A 12,859-nucleotide genomic window follows, 5' to 3' on the forward strand; every position below is an offset into this window, starting at 1 on the left:
GGGTCTCTCACCCGTATCGCTTTCAGGGTGACCGTCTTCTCTGAGCACTCAGACCTGGAGTGGGGGGCTCATCCCTTTACATAGCACTCATCACAATTATAAGAGGGACAGATTTTATGGAACTGCTCTGATGATGGTCCAATGGCTAAGACTCCATGCTTCCAACGCAGGGGCCCCAGGGTTCAATCCCTGGTCAGGGAACTAGACCCCACAGGATGCCAGCAGGACTCTACATACCGCAAGGGAAAGATCCTGCATGTTGCAGCTAAGACCTGGTGCAGCTCAATTACTTTTTTAAAGTGCCTGATTTTAATATCTGTCTCTCCCCAGATACTTTAATTTCTGTCTTGCTTCTCTTTGCCCCAGCATTCAAACTGATGCTTGTCACGAGATTTCCCTCAGGTCAGCCCACAAGAATTTTTATGAAACTTCCTGAAATTGCATACAAAACTCCAGGTGCGCATACAATTTTCCGAAAGAACCGAGTCTGTGGCTTTTGTTGGGAGTTTCAGAGTGGTCCAAGAGCTGAAAGGTTAAGAACTTTCTCCCTTCTTTCCTTCAAAATAGCATGCTGCTGCTGCTAAGTCGCTTCAGTTGTGTCCGACTCTGTGTGACCCCATAGACGGCAGCATGACGTCTATGTAAAACCATTGCCCTAGAATGTAAACTCCAGGTTGGCAAGGATCTTTATCTGTCCTGTTCCGTGGTGTACCCCAAACGCCTGGAAGGGTGCCTCAATCCTTCCAGGTGTAGGTGTAGAATGGCCGAGCATATTCTCTGACAACTGTTAACGGTTGTGAGAACTATTAGTGGTTGTTAACTCTTGCTGTGTAACAAATGACCCCAGAAAATAATGGCTTAAAGCAGCCTTTATTATCTCAGCTTCTCTAGGCTGGGAGTCAGGGTGCAGGACCATTCTGTCCTCTGCTTCAGGGGCTCTCACAGGGCTGCAAAGTGCCAGCCAGGGCTGCCGTCATCCGACAGCTCGACTGGGGAAGGATCTGCCTCCCAGCTCACTCGGGCGGGTGCTGGCAGGATTCAGTCCCGCACTGACTGTGCGCTGGAGGCTGCCCAGAGGTCCCCACCATGCGAGTCTCTTCCTAGGGCAGCTGACAACATGGAAGCTCGCCTCCTGAGGGTTTGCAAGCAAGAGGAGAAGGGGAGGACAGAGAGGAGGGCGGGGGGCGAGAGGAAAACTACAAGGACGGCCATTACAATCTTTTGTGCCTGGACCTTGGGCGCAGTTTTCTCACCTTTGCTGTGTTCTGTCCGTTAGATGCAAGCCTCCACTAGGAGGAGTGAACACTGTATTTTAAATGGATAACCAGTAAGGACCTACTGTGTAGCACACGGAACTCCGCTCAGAGTTCTGCGGCAGCCTGGACGGGAGGGGCATGTAGGGGAGAAAGCGTGCGTGTACATGTGTGGCTAAGTCCCTTTGCTCTTCACTGAAATGGTCGCATTGTTGACCAGCTGTGTTGTTTCGTTGCTAGATCACATCTGGGTCTCTTGCAACCCCGTGGACTACAGCTCACCAGGCTCCTCTGTCCATGGCATTTCCCGGCAAGAAGACCGGAGCGGGTTGCCATGTCCTTCTCCAGGGGGTCTTCCCAATCCAGGGACCAGACTCACGTCTCCTGCGTAGGCAGGCGGATTCTTTACCCCGAGCCACCAGGGAAGCCCATCAGTTAGCTATACTCCAGTGCAAAATAAAAAGTTTAAAACAGGAAAAAAAAAATCCAACAATCGAAAGCCTCTCTGGAGGCTGGGTGCACAGTGGAAGGAGATCATACTGGGGATAAACAGCAGTGAGCAGAGTGGGTGGGTGCTTAGGAGCCACCTTGGAGACCGCCCGCTCCCGGACAGGACGATGTGTTTTCTCATTCAGCGTCCGGCTCGGCTGAAAACCCAGGGAGCACATGGTGCAGCGCAAAGGCCTCCAGGGCAAGCAGCTGACGAGGAGGGGAGACACGGGCGCGGGAAGGCTCGCTGGGCGGCAGAGACCCTGCCCGTCCTCCAGCAGACCCCAGCCACGCAGGAAAGGAGGCGGACGTGTCAGATCTTCTAACCTTTCAAAAGAAGCCAAAGTCCTGGTTTTTCTCGAGACGCTCCTCGGTTTGTAAAGCTGACAGTCTAGCGGGCGCGCGTGAGGATTGAGTTTTTGACCCTTCTCTTCGGCTGAGAAGGCGGGCCTCGCCTCTCCCACCACCCTTCGCAGGCCTGTCCGCCTCTACTGTTCACTGAAGGCAGCGTGCGTGCCAGCTCGCTCAGTCGGGTCCCACTCTTTGCGACCCCATGGACTGTAGCCCGCCAGGCTCCCCTGTCCATGGGATTCTCCAGGCAGGGACACTGGAGAGGGTTGCCATTCCCTCCTCCAGGGGACTGAACCCGCATCTCTTACTGGGATTCCTTACGTCTAGCATCACTTGGGAAGCCCTCACTGAAGGCAGGGACCTAGCTAATTCACTTTGTACACTTTTCTATAGCTCTCTACACGTGGCAAGGCAACAGTAGATATTGTTGAATGAAATATGACTTTGCTGACATATACTGCATTAAGCAAGACTCCCCAAGTCCACCCTCACCTCCACCCGAGAGGAGTGGGTAAAAGTGGGCTCTGAATTAGCTGCAGTCCTGCCACTTGCTTGTTCTAGGACCCTTAGCAAGTTACTTACTTTTTGGAGCCTCAGCTTCTTCATCTATGAGAACCACAGTACCTGCCTCAGCGCTGTTATCGGATCTTAATGAAATAATACACTCACTAGCACAATGTGGCAACAAGAGGTTGTTGTTTTGATTTCTTGCTCTTTCTGGCTGCGCTGGCTCTTCGTCGCCCTGTCGCCCCGTGCAGGCTCTCTCCGGCCGCGGCTGGCAGGAGCTCCTCTCTGCTCGCAGCGCATGGGCGTCTCATCACAGTGGCTCCTGTCGTCGTGGCGTGAGGGCTCTCGGTGCCCCATGGCATGTGGGATCTTCCTGGACCAGGGATCGAACTAGCATCCCCCGCATTGCAAGGTGGACGCTAAATCTCTGGACCCCCAGGGAAGCCCTCAACGGGTACTTGTACTCAAATCCGCACACACACCCATTTTCTCACTGGACCCTTGGCATGTCTCCCCCAAATCCACGTCATCCATCTACCGCCATCCACTCGGCTGGCAGCTAGAGGGAGCCTGTAAAACGCAGACCCGTCATTTTCACCGCCAGGGTTCACCTCCTTCCAGTTTACTGATGCCCTTCGGAGAACACCCAGCCTTTTAACACAGCTCTTCAGGCTTCCCTGGTGGCTCAGAGGTGAAAGCGTCTGCCTGCAATGCAGGAGACCCAGGTTCGATCCCTGGGTCGGGAAAGATCCCCTGGAGAAGGAAATGGCAGCCTGGCAACGCACTCCAGTATTGCTTTGGGAATCCCATGGATGGAGGAGCCTGGTGTTCTACAGTCCACAGAGTCACAAAGAGCCGGACACCACTGAGCGACTTCACTTTCACTTTCAGGCTTTGGAGCTGCGCTGGCCGGGCCTCGGACAGGTCTCTTCTCCACCACCCACCTCCCATCCCATCCCACTCCAACATGAGCTTGTCTGTAGCTGGAACCTCTTCTCTCCACCCCAACCGCCCCTGCTTCTAATGTTTCAGCGACGCACCCTGGGAACTCCCGACACTCCTGCTAGACCTGAAGGCAGGCACAATCTGTTTTCCTCACCACTGACCCTTCCCACCACAAGCCCCGCTGAGCACACGAGGAACACCCGCGGACCGGCCCCAGCGGGCGGACTCCCGTGGGCGGACGGCGCCACCTGCTGGCCCACACCGCCACTGCAGCACCTGGACGCGGGCTCAGCCCACCCTGGAAGTGATTTTTTAACAATGATTTTTTAACTCTTCTCGGGATGTTCTCTCATGTCTCCTTACATCCAACAATTTTTTTTTAAAGTTAACATTATGAGTATTTAACATGGGAAAGGGAGGCACTTTCTCAAGTGCCTTAGTTATTATTAATACATTTAATCTTCACAACGACTCGATAAACTGGTTTTATCACTTGATAGGGTAACTGAGCTGGTGCTGGTCGTAAAGAATCTGCCTACCAGTGCAGGAGATGGAAGAGACGAAGGTTCAATCCCTGGATCGGATGATCCGTGGAGAAAGGGCATAGCAACCCACTTGTCTCCTTGCCTGGAGAAGCCCGTGGACAGAGGAGCCTGGTGAGCTGCAGTCCACGGGGTGGCCAAGAGCCGGACACACCTGAGTGTGCACTCAGCTGAGGCAGAGTGATCTGATGCCTCCCCAGGACCACAGAAGCTGAAACTTTCACCCCAGGTGGTCTGACCTGAACCTGTTTTTTCCCGGATGCTCCGTGCAGTTTGTGGGATACTAGTTATCCAACCAGGAAATGAACCTGGGCCCTTGGCAGTGAAAGTGACATGACCCAACCACTGGGCGGCCAGGGAATTCCCTGAGCCTGTCCTCCGTAAGCCTGACACGTGCTGCCGCTATTTGTCCTGTGTGCCGGGGCCTGGTGAGGTTACAAGCCGGACGCCAGCCTCTGCTCTGAAGCCTCTGCTACTACGGCGGCATTGGGGTCACCGGAGCTCCCGGTGCAGAGCCGCCCTTTCGGAGCTGCCGTTCTCCAAGGGCACTGTCAGGACAGGAGTCGCTGCGGCCTCTCCTCTGCGAGGCAGCACGTGCGGCAGTCCGTCCTGGCCTCCAGGCTACCGCTCCTCTCCTGTGACCCAGAAACCACCACCTCTCCGAGGCCCCGTTTCCTAAGAGGGCCTCTAGCCTGCTGGGTGGATCAGACCGCAAGATCCCACCAAGGGTGAGGAGTGCAGTCCCCAGTGCGGACTCAGGTGGACCCGGATGGCTACCAGTGGTTATCACTCAGGCCCTCCCCTGGATCACACACACCGTGCGTGACACTGGGTCCCTTCACAGGTTCCGCTATGGCTGTTTAGAACCAAGACGTTGTGGCTACTGAAGTTCCATCTCCTTTCCCATCCGCTCCTCTAAATCATTTCTTTTCCATCATTTGCTTCCCTGGTGGGACAGTGGTGAAGAAGCCACCTGCCAGTGCAGGAGACGCAGGTTGGATCCCTGATCTGGCAAGATCACAGCTGCTGCGGAGCAGCTGGGACCACGAGCTGCGACGGCTGAAGCCCCCGCGCCTACAGCCTGTACTCCACGAGAACCCCACAGCCCGCAGCCAGAGAAAGCCCGCTCCCAGCAACCAAGACCCAGCGCATCCAAACCAAACAAGGCGTATGCCTGCTGCAAAAACAGAAGTATCTCGGGAACCTTCTCTGGCCCAGTCATACTATAAGTGGTTTATTCACGTTAACTCACATTACCTTCTCCCAGCCCTATGACCGTCCCCCACTTCACAGATGAGGAAGCCAAGCACGGTGAAGTCAGGCTCATGAAGCGAGCAGCTGACGGGACTGCCCGCTTAAGCCACAGGACCAGTCTCTGCTTTAAACACAACGTCAGACTCCCTCTGCTGGTAGAAACTGTGCCTGCCGCCTTCACTCCCAAGTGCCAGGCACACTGCTTTGCACACTGTGGGTGTCAACAAATTTGTTTTAATATATATATACACACACAGTCACAGGGCCCGCCTGGGAAAGGGCTCCATCATACTCCAGCTCCTGGAGACTCTCCGGAAGGAGTCCAGGCCGGGCAGTCTTCACAGATGACGCCCAACGTGCGGCACTTTCAGTAGACGGGAGTGGGGAGGGTGTGCCGCCGCGCCTCACACAGGCCCAGAACTCTGCTGCGCCCTCTTCATCAGCTCCTCATCCTGCATAGACAGCTCTGTCAGCTTCTTGCCCATCCGCTCGTGGATGTCCAGGTACTTGGAGACACAGCGGTCCAGGCACACGGACTCGCCCTTGGACAGCTCTGCTTCCTTGTAGTGGGGAGGCACGCACTTCCGGTGGCAGGCGCTGGTCATTCTAGAAAGAAGGGTAAGGTTGGATCAGCAGCCTGCTGTGGCAAACCAGGAACTCGCGACCACTCCTGCCCTGCTACCCTGATCTCACCTGCCAGGAAGGCAGTGTAAACCCCCAGTCTGCGCCTCCACCGCCCAGGGAGGCCCTTGTCTGGCCCATGGTCACCCCGTGTTTCTGACTCATCAGACAGGAACCATTAGGTGAGTACTGGCTACGTTCCCGACGTCGTGCTAAGTGTGTGCCGTGGATTCCGCCATGCAGTCCTTAGGATGACTCTATGCAGTCGGCACGATCGTTACCCCCTTTTCACACGAGGGAGTGAAGGCACAGGGAGCCTCAGGATGACATAAACCTGGGCTACGACCCCAGGGAGCCCGACTGGGGGCTTCCCAGGGGCGCAGTGGTGAAGACCCCACCTGCGAATGCAGGAGACCTCAGGGACGTGGATTCGACCCCTGGGTGGGGAACGTCACCTGGAAGAGGGCACGGCAACCCACTCCAGTATTCTTGCCTCGAGAACCCCACAGACAGAGGAGCATGGTGGGCTACGGTACATGAGGTCGCAGAGCGGGACACGACCGAAGCAACTTACACGCACACATGAAGCCTGACTTCACAGCTTACAGCCTCCAAGACAAATCCAACTAATCAGAGGAGGATACCAGACAGTTTTAGCCAATAAAAATAGCAAATAATTGTTGACTGCCTACTTGTGTTGGGCTTGATAAGTCTTATATTTTAACACTGAATATTTATAATGTCTCTATGAGGAAGGTACTATTCAGTTCAGTCGCTCAGTCGTGTCCGACTCTTTGCGACCCCATGAATCGCAGCACGCCAGGCCTCCCTGTCCATCATCAACTCCCGGAGTTCCATCGAGTCAGTGATGCCATCCAGCCGTCTCATCCTCTGTCATCCCCTTCTCCTCCTGCCCCCAATCCCTCCCAGCTCAGAGTCTTTTCCAATGAGTCAACCCTTCGCATGAGGTGGCCAAAGTACTGGAGTTTCAGCTTTAGCATCATTCCTTCCAAAGAAATCCCAGGGCTGATCTCCTTCAGAATGGACTGGTTGGATCTCCTTGCAGTCCAAGGGACTCTCAAGAGTCTTCTCCAATATTATGCACCCCATTTTATAGCTGGGATAACCACCAGTCTGCAAGTCCAAGTAACTTGCCCAAGCCACAGTAGTAGTGGTTGATGTGGCTGCGATTTGTCCCCAAATCTGCCCGATGACTCGTTAGGAGTCAGACTGAAGTCCTGGTCCTGGCACTGCTACCGACGAGCTGTGGACCCTGAGAAAGCTGCTGAACCTCTACAAGCCTCAATGTCCTCACCTTAAAAATGGGACAAGGGAACTCAGTGGAGATTATAAAAAGATAATGCCTACAAAGTGCTCAACACTGCTAAACGGGTTATGCCGGATCTGTCAAAAGGCAACTGCTCTGCTGTCCCCAGAACTCAACCAGAGCCTGGCTTCTCTTCCCGCACAGTTCCTCCATCATCAGTTCCATCCCGACCCCAATGTCCAAGTCCTTCTAGTGAGTCCACACTGCGTCCGCATTAGCCCTTAACCATGCAGGTGGGTGGAGAAGGAAACACAACCCACTCCAGTCTTACCTGGGAAATCCCATGGACAGAGGAGCCTGGCCGGCTACGGTCCAAGGGGTGGGAAAGAGTCAGACACGACTCAGCCACTGGGCATGCATGCATGCGTGGGGGTGGGGGTGGGTGCTGGGAAGTATGGACCTCAGTTTACCCTAGATTGAGACAAAGATTTTTCGCAAGTCGCCCACCTCTGCCCTTGGAGAGGATGACTTGGGAGCACTCTCTAAGACGTGAGCAGCAGGACCGGCCTTACCTGTTGTACATGTCGGCCATCATCTCTACCTCCAGCTCTGCGGCCAGCTGCTGGGCCCTGAGTGGGTCCATCTCAGCCCTGCGCCCTGGAAGAGATCTCCAGCGGGCCTCCTAGTTCCTGGGTTTGGGGGTGGGGGTAGACATCACGGTCAGCACCCAGCTCACCCAGCCGCTTTCCCGTCCAGGGGCTGCAGGACGTGGAGGAATCGCAAGGGCATCCGACCAAGAGGGGCCGCTGACCTGGGCAAGCTCAAGCACTCAGCGTCAGACCTGGGAACCGAGGCCCCGCCCAAGGTCGCAGAGCCGGCGACGGCAGGCCTGCAGAGCGGGTCCCGGCGCCCTGACGCCCAGCCCCTCAAGGTGGCGTCTGTCCGGGAGAAGAAGCGGGGGTCCGGGACGGGGCCCCGAACGGCTGGCACGAACGCGGGGGGCCCTGCGGATCCGATGCGACGCGGCCCTGCGGGGCCGGGCCCGGGCCCGGGGCCACAGCCCTGGAGCGGCGGCGCCGTCGTCGGGGTCGCCGCGCGCTCCGAGTCTCTCCCCGAGGCCCGGGCCTCCCCCCCGCCCCGCGCCCCCAGGGCCCCCGGCATCGGGCACACGCCACAAACTCACCGTGCGCGCTGCTGCGGCAGGGCGGAAGCACGTGGGGCGCGGCCGGCGGGAAGTCCCGCCTCCCTTCCGCTCAGGCCGCGCTTCCGGAGTGAAGACCCCGCCGCGAGCGGCGCCGGGAAATCCGCCACCATAGAGAGGGAGCGGCTGGCTCCGGCCGAAGGCGAGGGAATCCTCCAGGTGCTAGAGAGGACTGCAGGGTACCATAGAGGCTGCGGCGGGGCGTAGAGCGCCCGCAGCCGGTAGAGTTAGGGTCCCCAGCGGGGATGGCGGAGCGGCTTGAGTTTATGGGTTCTGTCAGAGCGGGCAGGGGTACCGAGCTCGGTGAACCTCACCCTCCGCGGAGGTTGGAGTGCAGGTCTGGTGCAGAGAAGGAAGGACGTCCTCAAACTGCAGCTCTTAGATGCATGTAACCCCACCTGGGCCACCCGACCTGGGCCGCCTAAAATCACCCCGGTGTCCAGGGCCCACTTCGCACCAAATAAATCAGAATCCCTGGGGCTAGGACCCAGGCATCAGTATGTCGTGGGAGTGTGTAATTTCCTCGGTTCTGTCTCGTCACAGCAAGAATTTGAAGCGACGGAGGTTAAAACCCTTGGATAGCTCCGCGTTACAGCTCTGTTTTATTTAGAAAATAAAGGAATGCCGACCCAAACGGCGCGAAAAGTGGGGAGAGAGCGCCCCGGCCCTTAGTCTCCTCTTTTTATATGTTTTTTTTTTTTTTTTCTCCCCTGGGCCTGCCCCGTGTAAATTGGGCTCGCCAGGAGTGCTGTTTGTTCTACCTGAGGTCCTCACTCTGGTCCTCGGGCCTTCCTTTGTTCTATTTTCTTGGGCTTTTCCGTTCCTTGTCTTTTAGCCACCGCCATCTGGGCTCCTTTTTCCTATTCTAACAGGTCCATTGTAGAATTCCCCTGCGATTCCCCTGTGCAGGCAGTTTTGAGAGCCAGAGTTCAAGAGGGCTTTCCGGTGAATACAGCTGTGAGGAGATCCTTGAATTGTCTCTGGGGTTTCAGAGACCAGCGAGGCGCCTTCTTATAGAAAGAGGAGTCCAGTATACAGTATGTTTTATTCAACTCCTGTTAGGACCCCACCCCCACCCCCCAATCACAACTACCCAATCTGATCACACGGACCACAGCCTTGTCTAAATGAAATTAAGCCATGCCCTGTGGGGCCACCCAAGACGGATGAGTCATGGTGGAGAGGTCTGACAGAATGTGGTCCACTGGAGAAAGGAATGGCAAACCACTTCAGTATTCTTGCCTTGAGAACCCCATGAACCATATGAAAAGACAAAAAGATAGGACACTGAAAGATGAACTCTCGAGGTCGGTAGGTGTCCAGTATGCTACTGGAGATCAGTGGGGAAATAACTCCAGAAAGAATGAAGAGATGGAGCCAAAGCAAAAGCAACACCCAGCTGTGGATGTGACTGGTGATGGAAGCAAGTTTCGATGCTGTAAAGAGCAATATTGCATAGAAACCTGGAATGTTATGTCCATGAATCAAGGCAAATTGGAAGTGGTCAAACAGATGACAGGAGTGAACATCGATATTCTAGGAATCAGCGAACTCAAATGGACTGGAATGGGTGAATTTAACTCAGATGACCATTATATCTACTACTGTGGGCAAGAATCCCTTAGAAGAAATGGAGTAGCCATCACAGTCAACAAGAGTCCAAAATGCAGTACTTAGATGCAATCTCAAAAACGACAGAATGATCTCCGTTCCAAGGCAAACAATTCAATATCACAGTAATCCAAGTCTATGCCTCAAAAAGTAACACTGAAGAAGCTGAAGTTAAACAGTTCTATGAAGACCTACAAGACCTTCTAGAGCTAACACCCAAAAAAGATGTCCTTTTCATTATAGGGGACTGGAATGCAAAAGCAGGAAGTCAAGAATCACCTGGAATAACAGGCAAATTTGTGTTTGGAGTACAGAATGAAGCAGGGCACAGGCTAATAGACTTTTGCCAAGAGAATGCACTGGTTATAGCAAACATTTCCAACAACACAAGAGAAGACTCTACACATGGACATCACCAGATGGTTGACACCAAAATCAGATTGATTATATTCTTTGTAGCCAAAAATGGAGAAGCTCTATACAGTCAACAAAAACAAGACCAGGAGCTGACTGTGGCTCAGATCATGCTCTCCTAATTGCCAAATTCAGACTGAAATTGAAGAAAGTGGAGAAAACCACTAGACCATTCAGGTATGATGTAAATCAAATCCCCTATGACTATACAGTGGGAGTGAGAAATAGATTTAAGGGCCTAGATCTGATGGATAGAGAGAGAGCCTGCTGAACTATGGACGGAGGCTCATGACATTGTGCAGGAGACAGGGATCAAGACCATCCCCAAGAAGAAGAAATGCAAAAAAAGCAAAATGGCTGTCTGAGAAGGCCTTCCAAATAGCTGTGAAAAGAAGGAAAGCAAAAAGCAAAGGAGAAAAGGAAAGATATACCCATTTGAATGCAGAATTCCAAAGAATAGCAAGGAGAGAGAAGAAGGCCTTCCTCAGCAATCAATGCAAAGAAATAGAGGAAAACAATAGAATGGGAAAGACTAGAGATCGCTTCAAGAAAATTAGAGATACCAAGGGAATATTTTATGCAAAGATGGGCTCAATAAAGGACAGAAATGGTAGGGACCTAACAGAAGCAGAAGATATTAAGAAGAGGTGGCAAGAATACACAGAAGAACTGTACAAAAAAGATCTTCACGACCCAGATAATCACGATGGTGTGATCACCCACCTAGAGCCAGACATCCTGGAATTTGAAGTCAAGTGGGCCTTAGGAAGCATCACTACGAACAAAGCTAGTGGAGGTGATGAATTCCAGTTGAGCTATTTCAAATCCTGAAAGATGATGCTGTGAAAGTGCTGCCCTCAATATGCCAGCAAATTTGGAAAACTCAGCAGTGGCCACAGGACTGGAAAAGGTCAGTTTTCATTCCAATCCCAAAGAAAGGCAATGCCAAAGAATGCTCAAACTATCGCACAATTGCACTCATCTCATATGCTAGTAAAGTAATGCTTAAAATTTTCCAAGCCAGGCTTCAGCAATATGTGAACCATGAACTTCCAGATGTTTAAGCTGGTTTTAGAAAAGGCAGAGGAACCAGAGATCAAATTGCCAACATCCGCTGGATCATGGAAAAAGCAAGAGAGTTCCAGGAAAACATCTCTTTCTGCTTTATTGACTATGCCAAAGCCTTTGACTGTGTGGATCACAATAAACTGTGGAAAATTCTGAAAAAGATGGGAATACCAGACCACCTGACCTGCCTCTTGAGAAATCTGTATGCAGGTCAGGAAGCAACAGTTAGAACTGGACATGGAAAAACAGACTGGTTCCAAATAGGAAAAGGAGTGCATCAAGGCTGTATATTGTCACCCCGCTTATTTAACTTATATGCAGAGTACATCATGAGAAACGCTGGGCTGGAGGAAGCACAAGCTGGAATCAAGATTGCCAGGGGAAATATCAATGACCTTAGATATGCAGATGACACCGCTCTTATGGCAGAAAGTGAAGAACTAAAAAGCCTGTTGATGAAAGTGAAAGAGGAGAGTGGAAAAGTTGGCTTAAAGCTCAAAGTTCAGAAAACTAAGATCATGGCATCCTGTCCCATCACTTCATGGCAAATAGATGGGGAAACAGTGGAAACAGTATCAGACTTTATTTTTCTGGGCTCCAAAATCACTGCAGATGGTGATTGCAGCCATGAAATTAAAAGTTATGACCAACCTAGATACCATATTCAAAAGCAGAGACATTACTTTGCCAACAAAGGTCTGTCTAGTCAAGGCTATGATTTTTCCAGTGGGTATGTTTGGATGTGAAAGTTGGACTATAAAAAAAGCTGAGTGCTAAAGAATTGATGCTTTTGAACTGTGGTGTTGGAGAAGACTCTTGAGAGTCCCTTGGACTGCAAGGAGATCCAACAAGTCCATCCTAAAGGAGATCAGTCCTGGGTGTACATTGGAAGGACTGATGTTGAAGCTGAAGCTCCAATACTTTGGCCACCTGATGGGAAGAGCTGACTCATTGGAAAAGACCCTGATACTGGGCAAGATTGAGGGCAGGAGCAGAAGGGGATGACAGAGGATGAAATGGTTGGATGGCATCACCGACTCCATGAACATGGGTTTGGGTGGACTCCGGGAGTTGGTGACAGACAGGGAGACCTGGCATGCTGTAGTTCATGGGGTCGCAAAGAGTCGGACATGACTGAGCGATTGAACTGAACTGAACTAGACGCCCCGGGCCATCTCTTCATAAAGATGATTAGCAGCCATCGTGGCTGCCAGCAGAGCCATTCTAGCGTGTCTGGGTGAAGAAGAAGGGTGTTTGTGAGTGTGTGTGTGTGAAGGGTATTTGTGAGTGTATGTGAGTGTGAAGGGTATTTGTGAGTGTGTGTGAGTGTGAAGGG

General features: G+C 52.8%; 1 protein-coding gene and 1 non-coding gene across 3 annotated transcripts; one reads left to right on the forward strand and one right to left on the reverse strand.

Moving 5' to 3' along the window:
* Positions 1–3,274: 3,274 nt before the first annotated feature.
* Positions 3,275–3,346, forward strand: TRNAC-GCA. The gene has a single exon. It is a non-coding gene; the product is annotated as a tRNA-Cys (tRNA).
* A 2,213-nt stretch (positions 3,347–5,559) lies between these two features.
* TIMM10 (translocase of inner mitochondrial membrane 10) lies at positions 5,560–8,512 on the reverse strand. Of its 2 annotated transcripts, none has more exons than XM_040259382.1 (3): positions 8,413–8,512; positions 7,802–7,918; positions 5,560–5,947 (listed from the first exon to the last, which is right to left on the reverse strand). In XM_040259382.1, the coding sequence occupies exons 2-3, from the start codon at positions 7,870–7,872 to the stop codon at positions 5,746–5,748; spliced, it is 273 nt and encodes a 90-aa protein (XP_040115316.1). In that variant the 5' UTR covers positions 7,873–7,918; positions 8,413–8,512; the 3' UTR covers positions 5,560–5,745. The 2 variants fall into 2 exon arrangements, with proteins under 2 accessions (XP_040115316.1, XP_040115317.1); XM_040259383.1 differs by having other exon boundaries at positions 8,041–8,414.
* Between the last annotated feature and the right edge of the window lie 4,347 nt (positions 8,513–12,859).

The sequence above is a fragment of the Oryx dammah genome, unplaced genomic scaffold, assembly GCF_014754425.2.
Source record: "Oryx dammah isolate SB20612 unplaced genomic scaffold, SCBI_Odam_1.1 HiC_scaffold_17, whole genome shotgun sequence".
NCBI classification, from domain to species: domain Eukaryota; kingdom Metazoa; phylum Chordata; class Mammalia; order Artiodactyla; family Bovidae; genus Oryx; species Oryx dammah.